The sequence below is a fragment of the Chinchilla lanigera genome, unplaced genomic scaffold (assembly GCF_000276665.1).
Source record: "Chinchilla lanigera isolate Chin_1 unplaced genomic scaffold, ChiLan1.0 scaffold00051, whole genome shotgun sequence".
Classification (NCBI taxonomy): Eukaryota; Metazoa; Chordata; class Mammalia; order Rodentia; family Chinchillidae; genus Chinchilla; species Chinchilla lanigera.
The window spans coordinates 15537693-15555015 of record NW_004955452.1 but is presented as its reverse complement, the minus strand read 5'-3'; the positions used below and the strand labels follow the sequence as shown (position 1 = coordinate 15555015).

Genomic DNA, 17323 nt, shown 5'->3' with positions numbered 1-17323 from the left:
TCACTGTTCATTTCTTTTTACCCATAGATTTGCTCTTTGCAACCCTGCCTGCTCTGAATGCTTCTGCTTCTTTTTGGACTTGTTTTCATTGAAAATTTCTCTTTAGTATTTCTTTTTTCTTTTTTGCAAGGCTGGGAAATTTTGGTATTTCTTTTAGTGTGACTCTACAGAAGAAGAATTTTCTCAGGTTTTGATGGTCTAGAAGTGTATTTATTCTTTTATTTCTGAAGGCTATTTTAACAAGGTATAGAATTTTAGTTTCACTGTAATTTTCCTTTAGTGCTTTAGAGATGCCATTCCATCATCTTCCAGATTCTTTCTTTTTTTAAAGTATCTTGCTTTGTAGTTCAGCCTGGCTTTGAACTGACTATGTAGCCCAGGTTGGCCTCAAACTCATGGCAGTCTCCCTGCTTCAGCCTCCCTAGTGTTGGGATTGCAGACACGCACCACCATGTCCTGCTCATCTTCTGGATTTTATCATTTATTTAGAAGAGTCCATTATCAGTCTTGGGATTAGTAGTACTTGTTTTTTTGAATATGTATCTTTTTGGGGGGTTCTGGGGATTGAATATAGGGCCTTTGCACTGGGCTATATCCTCAGCCCTTTTTTTATTCTTTATTTTGAGACAGGCCTCTCTAAGTTGCCCAAGATGAGCTCCAAACTTGTGATCTTTCTCCCTCAGCATCCAGAATGCTAGAATTATGGGGACACAGGGCCACACCTGGCTTGAGTGTGTGTTTAGATGACATTCATCGGTTCTGGAAAATTCTCAATTACTCTCTGTTCAAATATTTCTTTTTTTCCATTCTCTCTTCTTTCTTTTGAGGACTCTAACCCTATGTATTTAAGGCCTTTTCCACCATGTCCTAAAGGCCTCTTTCTCCCTTCCCTATATTTTCCATTCTTTTCATTTTCTTCATACTTCAGTTTGGATATTTGATACTGAAGCTGTCCTCCAGCACGTTAAGCCTAGAATCTGCTGTGTCCAATCTGCTGTTAAACCCACCTACCATGCTAAATCAAGTTATTGTATCATTATGTTTTAGGATTTTAAGCTGAATTTTAAATTTTAAATTAATTTAATTTTTTTCAAGATTGAACCCAGAGACTTTTATATGCTATGCAAGTGCTCTACCATTGAGATACAGCTCCAGCCCTAAACTGCGTTCTTTTTTCCCATTTTGTTTTTTTCCATTTTTTCTTTTCTGCAGTTCTGAGGATGAAATCCATGGCCTCAGGCATGCTAGGTAAGCATTCTGCCAGTGAACTACAACCCTCGCCCATGCATCACCTATCTATCTATCATCTATCTATCATTTATCTATCTATGTATCTATCTATGTATCTATCTTTGGTTCTGGGAATTGCATTCCTTTTCTTTCTTTTTTGCAGTGCTCCAGGGACATTCCTTTTTAGTATTCCCAGGTTGGGTAGTTAGCTATCACTCTACCACAGCCCCAGTGTAACATCTTGCTGTTCTACAGAGATCTACCCCTTTCAGTTGTATGAACTGGTAAAATCTAATTTCTGTTTCAGCCAGTTTTAGTGGGGTTTCTTGCTACATACAACTGAAAATTCTTAACCGATAGTGTTAGATATTACCCTTCTTGATGTCAAGACAGGTGCAGTAGCTCCTGGTGTCAAAGGGAGTTATAACATCCAGAGAAGTGGGACATTGCCTGTTGTGAATCTCTTTCTATTAGGAGGGAAAAATCTTTTGTAGAATCTTCAGTTCAGGATGCCAGGGACGTATCACATGCTACATGAAATAGGATAAAAATGACAAGCCAATAAAAATTTTTATTCATCCCTGATCTTGAGGAGTAGGTCATCTTCCCTGAGCAAAGAATTGTAGTGGTTGAGTATCCAAATGAAACTGGGCTCTGTCTCCAATATAAAATATGAGAAGGAGCTAGGTGTAGTGGCACACACCTGTAATCCCAGCACTCTGGAATGCTGAGGGAGAAGGATCACATATTTGAGCCTAGCCTAAGTAAGAGCAACTTACCAAAATCCTGTCTCACGTTGAAAAAAATTTTAAAAGGCTGAGAATTAGCTCAGTGCAAGGGCCCTGGTTTCAATCCCCAGTAGAGAGAGATAGAGACAGAGAAGGAGAAGGAGAGAGAGAGAGAGAGAGAGAGAGAGAGAGAGAGAGAAAGAGAGAGAGAGAGAGAAATTAGGTAGATAATCAACAACTCTTGCTCCACTAACAATATATTCATTTTCTGTAAAGTGGTGTGTGTGTGTGTGTGTGTGTGTGTGTGTGTGTGTGTGTGTGTAGGAGGAGGAGGAGGAATGGAACATATCAATCTGTTAACATGATTTAAATTTGGGGATGGTGTGATGAATGGATGTTTTCACTTATAAAATTTTTATTAATTTATATTACTGTGGTAATTTAGCTTTAAAGAGACTGCTTCAATCTTAAAATGGTATGCTCAGAAATAGAGTTATGATTTTAAAAAATAGAGCCAGAGAAGCATATGTTGGTATAAAGTAGTGCCAGATCTGATCTCTTGCAAATACACTCAGGTACCAGTGGCAGCTTTGTCTCTACTGGAGATTTGGAGGCACAAGGCTATCAGAGCCTGATGTCATAAAATATTTACACCATCCAACCCCTTCTCTCACACTCGCAAAGCTGCCTTCATATCATAAATTGGCCCCCTGTGCACATTTTCCTATAAGGGAAGAATGTGATGGACAAGGCAGTGTGAGCATGCTGGCCCTCTTGGCAGTTCCATTTCTCACCAGAAGTTAATATGTTGGTTCTTTAGCTCAGATAACAGGATAGGGGCTGAGTTGGTATGATGTGCTTCCTAACACCCAATATATTGCTTCTCCCTTAATGCTGTGAACATAAAACTTATAAGTCTGGACTATGATGAATTTACCAAGGTAAATGTCATCCCTGATACCACTTGGAAGCTGGCCAGCCAGCCTGCCCTGATGACACCTCTGTCTCTTGAAGCACATTTCTTCCCAATCCTGTGCTTCCTGGACACATTCATCTCACCAGCTGTCTTCCTCTTTACCCCTCACTGTCTTTCCCTCTGTGACTCTCTACCTCTATCTCTCTCCTTTCCTCCCACACTCCTTAACCTTTCTTTATTCTACCTTTCCCTTTTCTTTCTTTCATTTCTCACTTTAACTAAATATGGAGCTGAATAACAGTATATACCAGAGCTCTATGCTGAGTATTATGTTGGGTTATAAACTAAAATTATTTTTTCAGTCAGCATGGTAGCACATGTCTGTAATTCCAGCACTCTGGGAGGTTGAGATAGGAGGATCACAAATTCAAGCCCAATCTAGGCAATTTCCTGACTTAGGGAGAGCCTGTCTCAAAACAACAACAACAACAACAACTAAAAAGGCTGGATCTCAGTGTGAAGGCCCTGCAGTCACTCCAGTACCACACAAAAATTTGTCTTTTGACTTCACAATAGCTCTAAAAGTTTTTATTTTATTTTACTGAGGAGAAATGGAGGCTTGTGAAGTGTAGGTAGTTATGAATTAAATTTTAAAGGTTTTCTTTGCTTAATTTTCAATTAGTAAATTAAATGCCTTATTTTCCTTTTCCATAGAAAATTCAATTTGAAAATACGTTTACAACCACCATCTTATCTTTGGTTGTGATGCACCTGTGCCAGAAAAAAAATCCACCTTGAGTATGTTTCTTCTTTCCTTAGGCTGGAGAAGGAGACATGAAATGGACGAGGTAAAATATATTTTTGTGGTACTGGGAGTTGAACCTACAGCCTTTGCACTCGGGTACATCCCCAGCCGTTTCAAAATTTTCTTTTAGAGCTAAATAGAGCTAAATATGGAATACCATACGCCGCTGAGGACTGTAATCTCAGTCCTCAGGAGATTAAGGCAGGAGCCATCAAGGGTTTGAGGCCAGCCTGGGCTACACAGTGAATTCAAGGTCAGCCCCAACTACATAGTGAGACCATGTCTAGTTAACTAAGTTGCCCAAGCTAGGCAATTGAATTTGTGATTCTCCTGCCTCTGCCTCTCAAAATGCTGGGATTTCAGGTGAGCACTACCATACCCACCTCTTTTTTTTTATGGGGGAGCAAGGTCTTGTTCTGTATGTACAATGGTCTGATACTCCCTGTGTAGCGTGGGCTGACCTCAAACTCTGTCCTCTTTCATCAGTCTCCTGAGTGCTGAGAATGCAAGTGTAAGCCACCATGATGGCTGGAAAGAGACAGTCTGAAGATGTATCTTTGAATACTATAGCTCCTTCTGCTCTTGTCCTGCCCTGTCCTCTTTGCTGAGAGCAGGACTTCACCCTGATTTCTCTGGTGCAGTCTCAGACTTTCCCATGGAGGACATGACCTCTGCCTCACAGGCTGAAGGTAATTTCTACACTTATGAAAATAAAGAAAACAATTGTTGAGCATCTATATTTGTAAACTTTCAGTAATTGAGATTGAGATGGAGGTTGTGGTGATGTTGGGTATTTCCCCAGAAAGTCCATTTTTGATCGTTTTTGGTGTTGAATTAGGCTACTCATCCCCAACAGCTATTCTTCTATGATCCAAGAAAATGGTGGGGCAGAAGTAGAAAGAAGAACTTCCATATTGCTCCAGTGCAGGTCTGGGAGGAGCAGAAGAAAAAAACAGGCTGTATCTGGGTGTGTTTGGGTCCCCTTCACACTTACTTCAGGGTATGAAGGGTGCTTGGCTCTTGGAGATGCCAGTCCCAGGATCTTGGTTCTAGGCTGGAGGAGTAGACAGGGAAGCCTGGGCTGAGGATCAGAGTGCAACAGCAGAGAAGTTCCAGGTCCAGACCCTGATGGTTCAGCACTACGGACAGAAATCAAACAAAATGGGTCAGTAGTTCCTTTCCTGCTCTCACCCCAACCCCAGTCCCGTCCATAACTATTCCAGGAAGGGACCTAAGCCTAGCTATTATTGGTTGACTGGCCTCTAGCACTTAAAGGTCATGATAAATGATGACTTCATTTCCTTCTAAGGGCCTCCAGCAGAATTTCTCCACTGGGTTGTCTATTCTGCAGCCTTCTAGCAGAGTAAGGTCCACGTTGGAGCAGCTCTTATTAAGATGTGTCTAATTTGCATATGTCTGCATACACTAGGGTTTCTCCGTTCTAGTTTTAATATAAATGAATTATTCAAAGGAAACAGAAGGATTATTTTGCTCCTTTTATTCCTCTTGCTTTTCCCTATTCCTAGGGTTTCAGTCTGGCATTTTCTCTACATGGCTGCAGCCAGACTCCCCACAGCCAGGGGTTTGTTGGGAGCATTCTATATAGCTCTCTCCAGTTAATTTCCCCCATCTGTTTGTCTTCTGAAAGATCCTTGAAAGGCTCAGAGGAGTCTGCGTTTTGTTTTTGCACGTAGGGTCAGAACCTTTGGGCAAGAGTCCCTGGAGCTCCCACGACTAGTGCCTTGGAGACTGCTAAGGAGATGGGACCCGGTTTTGAAGAGAGAGGGATGGTGCAGTGAGAACTCATTCTGAAATGAAAGGAGTCCTGGGTCTCTAAGCAGCTTCTAAAAATACCATCTCCCAGCGCTGGGGGCAGGGGGAGGGGAAATCGAGCGTGAGAAGAATGGAGATGGGAAGGAGGTGGGGATGCAGGAGCCCTTCTTCAGGTAGATCTTATTTCAGAAGCCCCGCCTGCACCCAAGAATCGAGCAGGTGCCACACCCCCTTCTGCTGCCTCCGCGGGCTTCTGCCTCCCGTGGTGAGCGAGCCCCGCCTCCATATGACCTTCCTTTCTAGGAGCGAAAGAGACCAGTTCCTCCCACCTATTCCTCTTATTGCTACATACTGTCTGATAAGTATGAGAGCGTGTGTGTCTGTGCATTCTACATACACACACGTGCGCACATGCACACAGAAACGGCACATGAAAACAGCTTGGCCAATGATCTGGGAAGCAGGAATTCTCTTCTCAGAGAAGTACGGAATGTGGCAAAGATAGGGAGCTCCACTCCCCCACCCCAGGTATCCTCGTCACAAAGCATGGCCCCCAGGAAGTGTTTGGAGGGGCGAGGAGCACATATATGCAAATTGACACAGACACTCGAACCTTACAGGCCAAGTGGATACGGGTCTCCCAGTCATCTCGAAGCCTTTCCAGCTATTGTAGCGTCCAAAGGGAGAGAGGATGGGTCCCCAAGACGAGAGCTCTGAAAAGCCACGAAGTGGGTGGAGCTTTCTCCTCTCAAGTTCAGCCCAGATGGTGAAGCTCAATAGCTGCCACCTCCTTCATCCTGGAGTCCCGGCCCTTCCTACCACCAAGCGGTTAAACCCTTGGCTTGCACATAAATGACCTTCAGTAAATAGAGGTCGTGTTGCACGTTTTCTTGCGGCTTCTCCGGCGCTGGCTGAACTCTGTCTGGGAGGACGGCTCCGCCTCTCTTGCAGATGCCTCGGATTCCCGGCCGCTGCTTTCCTTGCTGGTCTCCCGGTGGGCAGAGTTGGATACGCAGAGGGGACTGCAGCCTGAACAGACTGAGGACAGAGGTGGTTATGGGGTGTGCTGAGGTGTCTTGACAGTAGCAGCAAGAACCCAAAGAACCGATGGTTTTGCAAATCTCCAACACCGTCCACGTTTTCCCAGCCTCCAAAGCACTGCTGATAGGGTGGGATCCTGTCTCCCACTTGGCTCTCTTTTTTTGAGCAGTTCCTGTGAAGGGGCTTAGCCCCTCCAGAGAGAGAAAGAGAGAGAGAGAGAGAGAGAGAGAGAGAGATTGGGGCTGGGGTAAAAGGGAGAAAGATCAAGACATGAGACACCACACAGCAAGAGGCCGAGCTAGGAGGTGAAGCGATCCCAAAGCTTAGGGTCAGGGCATCAGACTTGGAAATCCCTGCAAGTCCTGGGAACAAGAGGGCTCCCATGCTGGCTGAGAGGCTGCAAGTGTCGCTGCTTCCCAGGGGGCCAGCCCTTAAGCCACGCCCACATTGCCTACTTTTGAGGAACGAGGGGCTAAGGTTTAGCGCTCTGTACCACCGACGCCAGCTCATCGCGCTCCCCAGCAGCCCCACTCCTGCTCACGGCTGCCCCACCCCCATGGCTTGGAGATCTTCGGGACCCCTTCTTTTCCCCTCCAGCTGGGTGTTCAGCCCCTGGCCTATGAAACTCCACCTCCCCACCCACTGCTGGCCCGGATTGGTGGACCTCCCGCGACGATGCCTAGTGATTGGTCCCCATGGATGATGGTGACCAGTGAGGCCCCGCCCCAGCCCGCGCTGGGGTCTGGGGGCGCTGCTCAGCTGTGCTGGGCTGGCGCGGCTTGAGCCGCCGCCGCACTGACAGCGCCGTCTGCGGACCATGGAGACTGGCGCCGGCCCGCACCCGCTGCGCCTGCTCGTCTGCCTGATGCCGCTGTGTCTCGCGCTGCTTTTGGGACGCGGGCGGCCCGGGACCGCCGAGGAAGGTAAGGAGACTGGTGGCTGTGCTGGAGCCGGCGTTGTTAACATATTCGGGGCTAGTGACGGGGGCACCGGTGGGAGTCTTTGGGGAGACTAGAGTCTGTTTGGGGTGTGAAGCAAGCGGGGAGCGGGCGGTGAAGAACTAGAGAGAGCGCGAAAGGTGGCTAAGCAATGGGAGCAGAGGGGTGTTGATGATCTCGGGGCTGCAGACCTATGAGGGTCGGGAAGCAAGAGATCAAGGAACCCCCGGAGTCAGGGGCCAGTGAGACGGATAGGCTGAGTAATGGCAGGTGGGACCTGGGGCGGCGGGGGGAGAGGCTGAGAGCAGGGAAGACAAGATGCGGAGGTGAGGTCGGAGCGTGAGAAGACAGGATGGAGCCCGAGCAGCGGGTTCGGGGACCACTGTACGGCCGTCAGGAGGTGGAATGCTGGACTGGGTCGCGGGCAGCCGCAAAGCCTGGGCGAGGAGCTGTCCGCAGTGCTGAATTCGGAGCGTGGTCTGCCTGGCGCGGACGGCGTTGCTGGGCTGGGGGTTGTCAGCGGTATCAGAGCCCGCGTCTTGCCTCTGATTCTGCGTTTGGGGGAGCTGTAGGCTCAACTGAATCCAGAGGCGTCACAGCCAGGTGCAGAATCCCAAGGAGCTGGAATTGGGCATTGACCACAAGATTGGTCCCAGTGCTGGATCGCAGATGCCTTCCAATACGTAATTCCCATGTGCTGTCACTTGTGTTAAATCAGTGCGCTGTCAGCGGTCCTGCCCACCATCGCGGATGCCTGTGGAGCCAGCCCCTCTTAGAGGCCCTTACCTTGGCGGCCCACCCTCTTCTTTCAGCTCCAGATGGGTAATCTTCCAAGATTTTGGGATAGCCTGGCTTCCTGTCTCCAGGCTGCTGGCTCTGCTGTCTAAACCCGTTCTTCTCTGTTATCAATGCTGAGAAAATGCAGACTGCTGATCTGACACCTCCCTAGGGAATATAGTGATTCCAAGCTTCTCTGGTGTGGGAGGGGTCATGGATTATACATAAAAGGACCCCCGATATTCTTTCAAAGGCAGTAGAGATGACAATCTCTGGGAAAGGGGCTGGTTGAGTAGATGAGAGATTTTTATTTCCCCTGTTGCTGGTAGGATGTCACCAGTTGGTTTTCCCCAGAGGCCCTGGGAGTCAAACAGGAAGGTTTAAATATCCCCCATACCTCATGACTAGCCTTCAGAAAAGCCCCCAAATCTGAGTGGATTTGGGGGTATACTCAGGAATCCCCTGATACACTCATTTTCTCTCTCTAATGGACATTTAGGTATAGTTTAGGGAACCTGGGAAGGATGAGAAGGGTCACTGTCTCCCTACTTGCAATTTGAGAGCTGCCCTTAGAGCATTTCGCATGGATTCTCTGGAAGGCTGAATAATGATACCCCTCCCCCCAAAATGTCCATGTCCTAATCCCCAAAACCTGTGAGTGCTACTGTAAGTGGCAAAAGGGGGACTTTGAAGATGTGATGAAGGATTCTGAGATGGTGATATTATCCTGTATCATTTTGGATGGGGCCAACATCATCACAGTGCAATAGCCCTTATATGAGGGCTGCAGGAGGAGTCAGTTTGAGGGGAAGGGGTGTGATGGCAGAAGTGTTGATTGAAGTGATGCACTTTGAAAGTGGAGGAGGGGCCAAAACCCAAGGAATATAGGTGGCCATTAGAAGATGAAAAAAACAAGAAAATGGATTCTCTCCTCATTGCCTCCCAACGAAGGGAGCTGACCCTGAGGCTTCAATGAAACTGATATCAGGCATCTGACCTCCAGAACTGTAAAAGAAAAAATCATGTTGTTTTAAGATACTAGCTTTGTGGTAATTTGTTACAGCAGCCTCAGGAAATTGTATAGGCTCTTTCCCTAATCATTGTGGCTTTGTCTCTCTGGACTTGAGCTATTCACACCCTCTTTACAGGGATTTATGCAATGGGAAGCACTTTGCCACATTCTCTACCCCCTTGGTTAGCAAATTTACAGAGAATTCAGCAAAAGATCCTACCCTCCTAAACTGACCTTTTCACTTTCTGACATCTCTGTTCTCCCCTCTCCTTAGTCATTCTCCTGGATTCCAAAGCCTCCCAGGCTGAGCTGGGCTGGATTGCACTGCCAAGCAATGGGGTAGGTGCAACATTGTCTCTCCCTGCCCTGGGGATAGTCTAAGACTCAGCTCCTCTAGCTCCCTACAGTCACATCAGATCACAACGCATCTCAAGAGGTGTGCAGGAGCCCTGGTGTCAAGCCAAAGTGGCCTATTAGAAAATTTTGAGTAGTTGCAGAGAGAGAGAGAGAGAGAGAGAGAGAGAGAGAGAGAGAGAGAACTGACTGTGTCCAGGAACAGATATGTGACATCTAGATGGCACTACTGCTGGACAGTGCCTTGCACACAGTAGATCCTCCAAGCAGTGTTGTCTAGTGGTTGACAGAGCAAGCAAGGCATCGGAGTCCTGAAGGAGTCTTGGAGGCAGGGTCGGGCTATAGTGGTGTGGGTTATAACAGCAGCTTGGTGTGCTGCAAAGGGCACTGGGTGGAGAGTTAAGAGACTCCAGGAACCATTTCTAGCTCTGCCACTGACTGAGTGTGCATACTTGATCAGTTCACTCTCCTTCTGCAACCTCAGTTTCCCATCCATAAAAATAACGGTAGTGCTTGCTTCACTAGCACATATACTAAAATTGGGATCATACAGAGAATGAGTATGGTTCCTGGTCAGGGAGGACATGCAAATTCGTGAATCATCCTACATTGAAAAAATGTTGGCTCATTTCCAAAGTTTCTTCTAGGTCTACTTTTGAGTGTTTAGGGCAGTGTGAGAGCGGAGACAGGGGAAAATAAAAAGACGAAGGGGCCAGTGCTTGACCTCCAGGGAGCGCCTTAGCTCTGAGCTGTTACCCTCTTCATTCTTTGTCCCAGTGGGAGGAGATCAGTGGCGTGGATGAACACGACCGTCCCATCCGCACATACCAGGTGTGCAATGTGCTGGAGCCCAACCAGGACAATTGGCTGCAGACGGGTTGGATCAGCCGCGGGCGTGGGCAGCGCATCTTTGTGGAGTTGCAGTTTACACTTCGCGACTGTAGCAGTATCCCTGGCGCCGCAGGCACTTGCAAGGAGACCTTCAACGTCTACTACCTGGAAACCGAGGCTGACCTGGGCCATGGGCGTCCCCGCCTGGGAGGTAACAGACCCCGCAAAATTGACACAATCGCAGCGGATGAGAGCTTCACGCAGGGCGACCTGGGTGAACGCAAGATGAAGCTGAACACAGAGGTGCGTGAGATCGGCCCACTTAGCCGGCGGGGTTTCCACCTGGCCTTCCAGGACGTGGGCGCCTGCGTGGCGCTGGTCTCTGTGCGTGTCTATTACAAGCAGTGCCGCGCTACGGTGCGGGGCTTGGCGGTGTTCCCAGCCACCGCGGCCGAGAGTGCCTTCTCCACGCTGGTGGAAGTGGCCGGGACGTGCGTAGCACACTCAGAAGGAGACCCTGGCAGCCCTCCGCGCATGCACTGTGGTGCGGATGGCGAATGGCTGGTGCCTGTGGGCCGCTGCAGCTGCAGTGCGGGATTCCAGGAGCGTGGTGACATCTGCGAAGGTATACGGTGGACTGGGAGATGTGGAGTGGGAGCATAGAGTGCAGGTGGCAATTGGAGGATGCGAAACAGATAGTAATGAAGAAACTGTGCGTTCTGGAGCTGGGGGTCATGATCTTCTGTGGAACTTCTAGCGGGCCCAGTTAGTGAAGTTACTAAAAGATGAATCTGACTCCATATGAGGAGGCTCAAGGGACCCATATCTCAGGCTTTGTAATAGGCAGCTCACATAGGCCTTTTCATTTACTCACATGGCAAACAAGTCATCATCATTTCACAGACAGGAAACAGTCTCAAAGAGACCAACACCTCACTTGCGAAGTTCGGAGATGGGGAGCCAGGATTTGAATGCAGGTTTGCTCAGTTCTCAGGTTCTACCACACCATACCACCTTTCCTACACACTCCAGGAAAGAACTCTATAGCACCCCAAGCATTAGGTTAACATTATAGGGAGTAAGCTCCCCATCACATGCAGCCACTCACCATATAGGGTACAAGTCAGAGGCTGGCTGGGGGGCATTCTTGAGTTCAGGGGAAAGTGGGAGGTTGCACCAGATGACTTCTAAGATCTCACTCAACTGTATGAGCTAGAATCATTGTGTTCTGGGGGGCCTCCATGGTGGGTTTCTGGTGGGCCCTTTTGTCGGTGGGGACATTAGGAACAGACCTCTCCTTCCCTCTGCAGCTTTGGAAGCAGGGTGTAAAGATGGGGTTATGAATGCATGCCTTTAATGTAGGAAGATCAAGGGATGCATTTTCTAAATCAGGTCCTTTTTCATGTGCCAAGAAAACAGAAATGAATCAGACGTAGTTCCAGCTCTTGAGACACTCACATATAGAGGGAGAAAGGCAAGGATTAAAAAATCACCCAGGGGTGACATATGATATAACAGGGATGCAGAGTGGTGGGAAGGCAGAGGAGGAAGAGACTAAACTTGCTATTATTCCTTTGTTCAATCATGCATTCAATAGGAATGCATTTATTCAGGTCTTATGTGTATATAGATGAATGCCACCATCTATCCCTGGGGGAAATTATGCTTTAGTAATCAACTCCGAGGCAAGAACCTTCCAGAGCTCCCCAGGATCTTGTCCTGTGCTCTCCAGCTCTCACTGCAACCTCTATTTCTATATTTACCCCTATGGTATACAGTGATCTCCTTATGTAAATTTCCATTACTAGACTAGAAACTTATTGAGCCCAGGCCCTAGGTGTTATTAGTTTCAGCAACCCCAGCGTCCATAGCACAATATGATATAGGAATATGACACAGGGTATGGTATAGGGTAGGTGCTAAGTGGGAAGGCACTGAGTGAATGAGTGGTTAGCATAGCTTGTGATACATGCCAACAGAGAACTATGGATGCATGCAGAAGGAGAACTCAATTCTAAGGATGAAGGGCTTCCCAGAGAAAGTGAGAAGGCTTTTATTCCAGGCAGCTGAGAGCATCCTGAGCTTAGGGATTGTGTGCAAAAAGCACAGCAGCTGGAAGATAGCATGATTGGTGCTAAGTAAGCCAGTGCAGTCAGAACAGAGGGCATGTGGGGGTGTGAGGACTGCTGAGCTGGAGAGAGGCTGGGGCAAATCACAAAGGGACCATGAATGTTGGGGGAAAAGAAGTTAAGCTTTATACTTTAGACCAGTGAGTAATCTAACATGTTCAGTTTTACATTTTCAAAAGACCACTTGAGCTGCAATAGCAAAGAAAGGACTGGAGAGGAAGGACTAGGGGCCAGAAGATGAGGAAGAGAGATAGTGCAATAGTCCAGGAGAAAAAACATGGGCTCTTGGACTAAGATAGTAGCAGAGATCCTTGAGATCTGGGGATGGATATGATCAGGATATAGTATCCAAAGCACTTAGTGACCACATGACATAGGAGACAGGCACCGCTTTGACTCCTATGCTGCTGGGGAACAAGGGACAGAGGGACCATCCACTGGCACAGAACACAAGATATGGATTGGTGGGTGCATTGAGGGGAGGTGGCTAGAAAGTGGAGCTGGAGCTCAGGACACAGATACTACTTAAAGCTGTGGGTGTGGCTAGGACAAACGAGGGGAGTTATGGAGTAAGAAGCAAGGGGGTCAACAATGCAGACTCACAGAGAAGCTATACTTAAGGAGAAGTGGCAAAAACCAGAGCCCATTAAAAAGACTGAGGAGTAGGGAGAGGCTGGAGGACAGCCAGGAGTAGGTATATGGAATCCCAGGGGGGATGGCAACAATCAGAGGGGAGCAACCTACAATGTGACTGAACAGTCAGCTAAATTGGGGATTGGACAGTGTCCATTTGGTGGCCTTGGTGAGAGCAATTTCAGCTGAGTGGGGCGGTCACTTTACAGCAGGCTGAGAGTGAAGGACACTGATGAGCTGGAGGGAATCTAGAAGCTTGGACTTGAAGGGGTACAAGAGGTGGCATCTTCAGGAGGTCATTCGGAAGAGAGTATGTGTGTGTGTACCCGTCTTTTGAATATAGACAAAGGACTTTTCCTGTAGAAAGGAGGGACTTGTTTGTATGCTGAAGGGAAAGAGCCTGTGGGGTCCCAAGTGTGTGGGAGATGGGGGTGGTCAGTTCCAGGGGGAAGGGGTCTTCCATTATGGACCCATGTTGGTTAGAATTACTGATATATGCTACTAACAAAAAAGCAGGCCAACTTTTAGTATTTACTTAATTAATTGCTTGATTACAGTACTGGGGATTGAACTCATGGCCTTTGCACCGAGCTACATCCCAGTGCTTGTTAAAATTATTTTTATTTTGAGACAGAGTCTTGCTAAGTCAATAAATTGCCCAGACTGGCCTTGAATTTTTAATCCTTCAGCCTCAGCCTCCCAGTGCTGGGATTACAGGTGTGTGCCACCATGCCCAGCTAGTCACATTTATGATTGTTTAAAAATATTCTCAAGTCCTTGTCTTTATTGCCTACATTAGAAATGGACCACTGGAAAGAGCCCACAGGGGAGAAGCAATGTGAAAGTCAGCAGGAAACATGACTGATGGCATGTAGTCTTTTTTCTTTGGTGGTACTGGGAATTGACTCCGGGGCTATTGCACTGTAGACGTTCAGGAGGTAGAAGAGATCGGTCCATAGTAGAGAGGGAGGGGTTAGCCTTCAACAGGAGGTGGCTCATCCGCTCCTCTAGGACTGAAAATGGAGAGGGGAGATGAGTGTGGATGGTGTCTGTGGGGTCAATGGCCAGATGTTGAAGGAATTACCAACTGATGGATTCTCTTCTCTCTTGAGGTGGAAAGGAGGACATCTGCATAGTGGACAGTCAGGTTCTTCTCTCTTTTGTTCACTTCTGTATTTACAGCTAGAACAGTGCCTGGCTCATTGTAGATAATAAAATTATGAGTTAGGGGCTGGAGAAGGTTTGGATCCACACTCTAGAAAAACACATGCTTGAAGCAAGCGTGCACACACACACCCACACCCCCCCCCCACATACACCCTGAATCCAAGTCCACTTCTAGTTTGTGCTGAGCTCCCATCCCTTGGGCTGAGACCAGACAAAAGCCATTTGTAATGGCCTCATCTCTGCCCTGGAGACTGAGGAACTAGGGACAATGATGAGAAAAGGTTCATGAGGAAGGTGCTATTTAAACTGGGGTTTGGAGAAGTACAGGGAGAAAAGGGGCATTGCCCGGAAGTGTGACAAGAGAGCTCTTTGTGGCACGGGTAGGGCGACCATCAGTGAAAGTTGCTGGGGAGTTTTAGGAAGAGACACAAAGTGGTCAGATGTGTATTTAGCAAGCCAAGGCCTTCTGCGTGTCTTCTGCAGCTAAGTACAGCCTCCTCTCAAGAGGCAGGTGGGTGTGGAGGAGAGAGTGCTAAGATGTTCTTTTCCCTTTTTTGTTTCTCTCTTTACTGAACCTGACTCTTGTTCTCCTTTTCCTCGCCAAGAACTGGGTTCCTCTTTGGGGGAAAATCCAGGCATATGACTTGTATCCTTAGATCTCTGTGGTACTGCCCAGGAGTCAGGGCCTCAAGCAGTGTATATTCTCTGAGGTTCCACAGCGCAGTTGAGCTCCTGCCATGGGTCGGCCTGAGAGGAAGTGCAGACAAGGAGGCTAATTTGTGCTTTTCCTAAGAAGTACTTTTTAACTGCCATGATCTACAAAAGTAGCCTCTGAAGGGGGTGAGCTCCCCATTCTGCAGTATATGAACAAAGACCATGGCTGCTACTCAGACAACTGCCAGAGGATCAGATGAGTGGGCACTGAACTAGATGACTTCTGAAATTCTTACTCTGACCTTGAGGAGAGGCAGGTGCTGGCTTTCAGAAGTCCCTTTCTGAGTGTGCACTCCAACACATCACTCTTCTAAACAGAGCCTCTGGGGCAGAGATAACCATGTTCGCCTGATGGGACCACACAGAGAGGAGCTAGGACAGCAGCCTTTCTTGTACACACAGGGCTGAGCACCTCCACTCTTCCCACAAGGCCCCAAGACCTGGCACACAGGGTCACCTCCCCCAAGCCTGCCCTGGCTCTTGCCCTCCGCATAGCTCAAGCAGGCAGGCTGCTGTTAGTGTCCCATCTAACTAAGTCCAGAGAGGCACAGGAGTGGCCTGGCTTATGCCGTATAGCCCAGGCTTTCTGAGTCCCAGCCTCAGCGCTAGCTGGGCCAATGATTCATCATCATGGCAGTAATTTCCAAAGGCTCTGGGCTGCGGAGACCCTCTCCCAAGCATGCTGCCTGGGACTCTGGGTAAGCTGGGTCCTCCAAGTGTCAGCCCTGAAGACAACAGGCATCCTCATCCCCTCCCTCTCTCGCAGACCGTTCTCCCTGAGGCTCTGTACATCCCTGCTGCTGTACTAAGTCTTCTTGGAGCTGGACAGCAGTAACCTTTGATCACCAGCTAAACTAGAGGGGAGGCCCAGGGTACAAGGTGAGGCCCACCCAAGCTTGAAGCGGAGGGGCCAGGAGCCACTGCATCCCTCTTCCCTCTCTGGCCCAGCTGGAGAGAAATTGTTGAAAGTGGGTGTTTCTTCATTCTCATGTCAGGCCTGTGAGAGAACAGTAATCACCACCATTATTGCGTGAGAGTAGCCTGTACAGTGCTCATGTTTTATCTCAGTCCCATTCTGTGTCAGTGCCCTCCCACAAACCGGCAAGGCTCACACAGGACAACTGACATACCCAAAGCCACGCAGCAAAAGAAGGGTGCAACCCTGGTCATTCAGCTATAAAAAAGCCTGTGCTGTTAGCAGCTGTGCTCTGGGTGAGGTGGGGAAGGGAGAGAAGCAACTGAGCAGGTGTCAAAACTAGGGTTGAACTCATGGTCCAGGAAACTGTCAAGTCCCTCTTCTCTCTCCACCCGCCTCCAACCTGCCGGGCTCTGCTTCCAAATGAGAGGCCCGCGTGTGAGCTGGGGATTCATGACGCACTAAGCAAAGGCGGGTGATGGGAGCTTACCAATGGTTGTGTGTGTGGGAGTGGGAGTGTGGGTGTGTGTCTATCCCTGGGCAAGTGCCAGCCAACCTTGGGGTTCCTGTCTTCCATCCTTTTCTCCATCCTACAACCACACCGTTCAGCTCATTCTCCTCCAAGGAGTCTTACAGCAGTGTGATGTGGCCTCTGAAAGGGTGGGCTAGGTTGGGATCCCAGTAGCTGGGGGGCTTTAGGCAACTTAAGAGCATTAGTCTCTTCATTTTTAGTATTTATGCTGCTAAAGTGATCAGTCTCTTTATTTTAAAAGTTAGGGGTATGCCGGGCATGCTGGTGAACGACTGCAATCCCAGAATTTAGGAGGCTGAGGCAGGAAGATGCCATGAGTTCAAGGCCAGCCCGAACTATATAGCAAGACTTTGTCTCAACAAACAAACAAATAAAAACAGGGTGAAGTCATGCCTCGCAGGTTGGCGAGGAGGCATACGAAAATGGATGATTACTGTGGGGACCAAAGGGCCGCACAGCAGGAGCTCAGTCCCCCACTTTCCCTGTTACAGTCCCAGAAGTAAGCTCTCACCCTGATCGGCACAGGCAGGAAAGGGGAGACAAGCTGTGGAGGAGCCTTCTCTCACCGGCCGCTCCCCGCAGCCTGTCCCCCAGGGTTTTACAAGGTGTCCCCGCGGCGACCCCTCTGCTCGCCCTGCCCGGAGCACAGCCGGGCCCTGGAAAACGCCTCCACGTTCTGCGTGTGCCAGGACAGCTACGCACGCTCGCCCACCGACCCACCCTCGGCCTCCTGCACCCGTGAGTGCCCCTCCCCGCGGCTCAGCGGGGGTGGGGTGTGGAGGCCCATCGGGGAGGACTGGGGCTCAGCATGCGGGGGGCGGGGGGGA

At 48.7% G+C, this 17323-nt stretch overlaps 1 protein-coding gene and 1 long non-coding RNA gene across 2 annotated transcripts in view; one reads left to right on the top strand and one right to left on the bottom strand.

Annotated features, from left to right (window-relative positions):
* The first annotated feature begins 7246 nt into the window (after window positions 1-7246).
* The window catches only part of Epha10 (EPH receptor A10), a 37716-nt gene continuing 27639 nt past the window's right edge, over window positions 7247-17323 (top strand). The window contains exons 1-4 of the mRNA XM_013519462.1: window positions 7247-7416; window positions 9495-9559; window positions 10352-11030; window positions 17079-17269. Coding sequence (XP_013374916.1) covers window positions 7311-7416; window positions 9495-9559; window positions 10352-11030; window positions 17079-17269 — 1041 coding nt within the window. The 5' untranslated portion in view covers window positions 7247-7310. The remainder of the gene's footprint in view (window positions 7417-9494; window positions 9560-10351; window positions 11031-17078; window positions 17270-17323) is intronic.
* LOC106149683 lies at window positions 13930-16033 on the bottom strand. Its single transcript, XR_001236005.1, has 3 exons — window positions 15939-16033; window positions 14910-15081; window positions 13930-14361 (listed from the first exon to the last, which is right to left on the bottom strand). It is a non-coding gene; the product is annotated as an uncharacterized LOC106149683 (long non-coding RNA).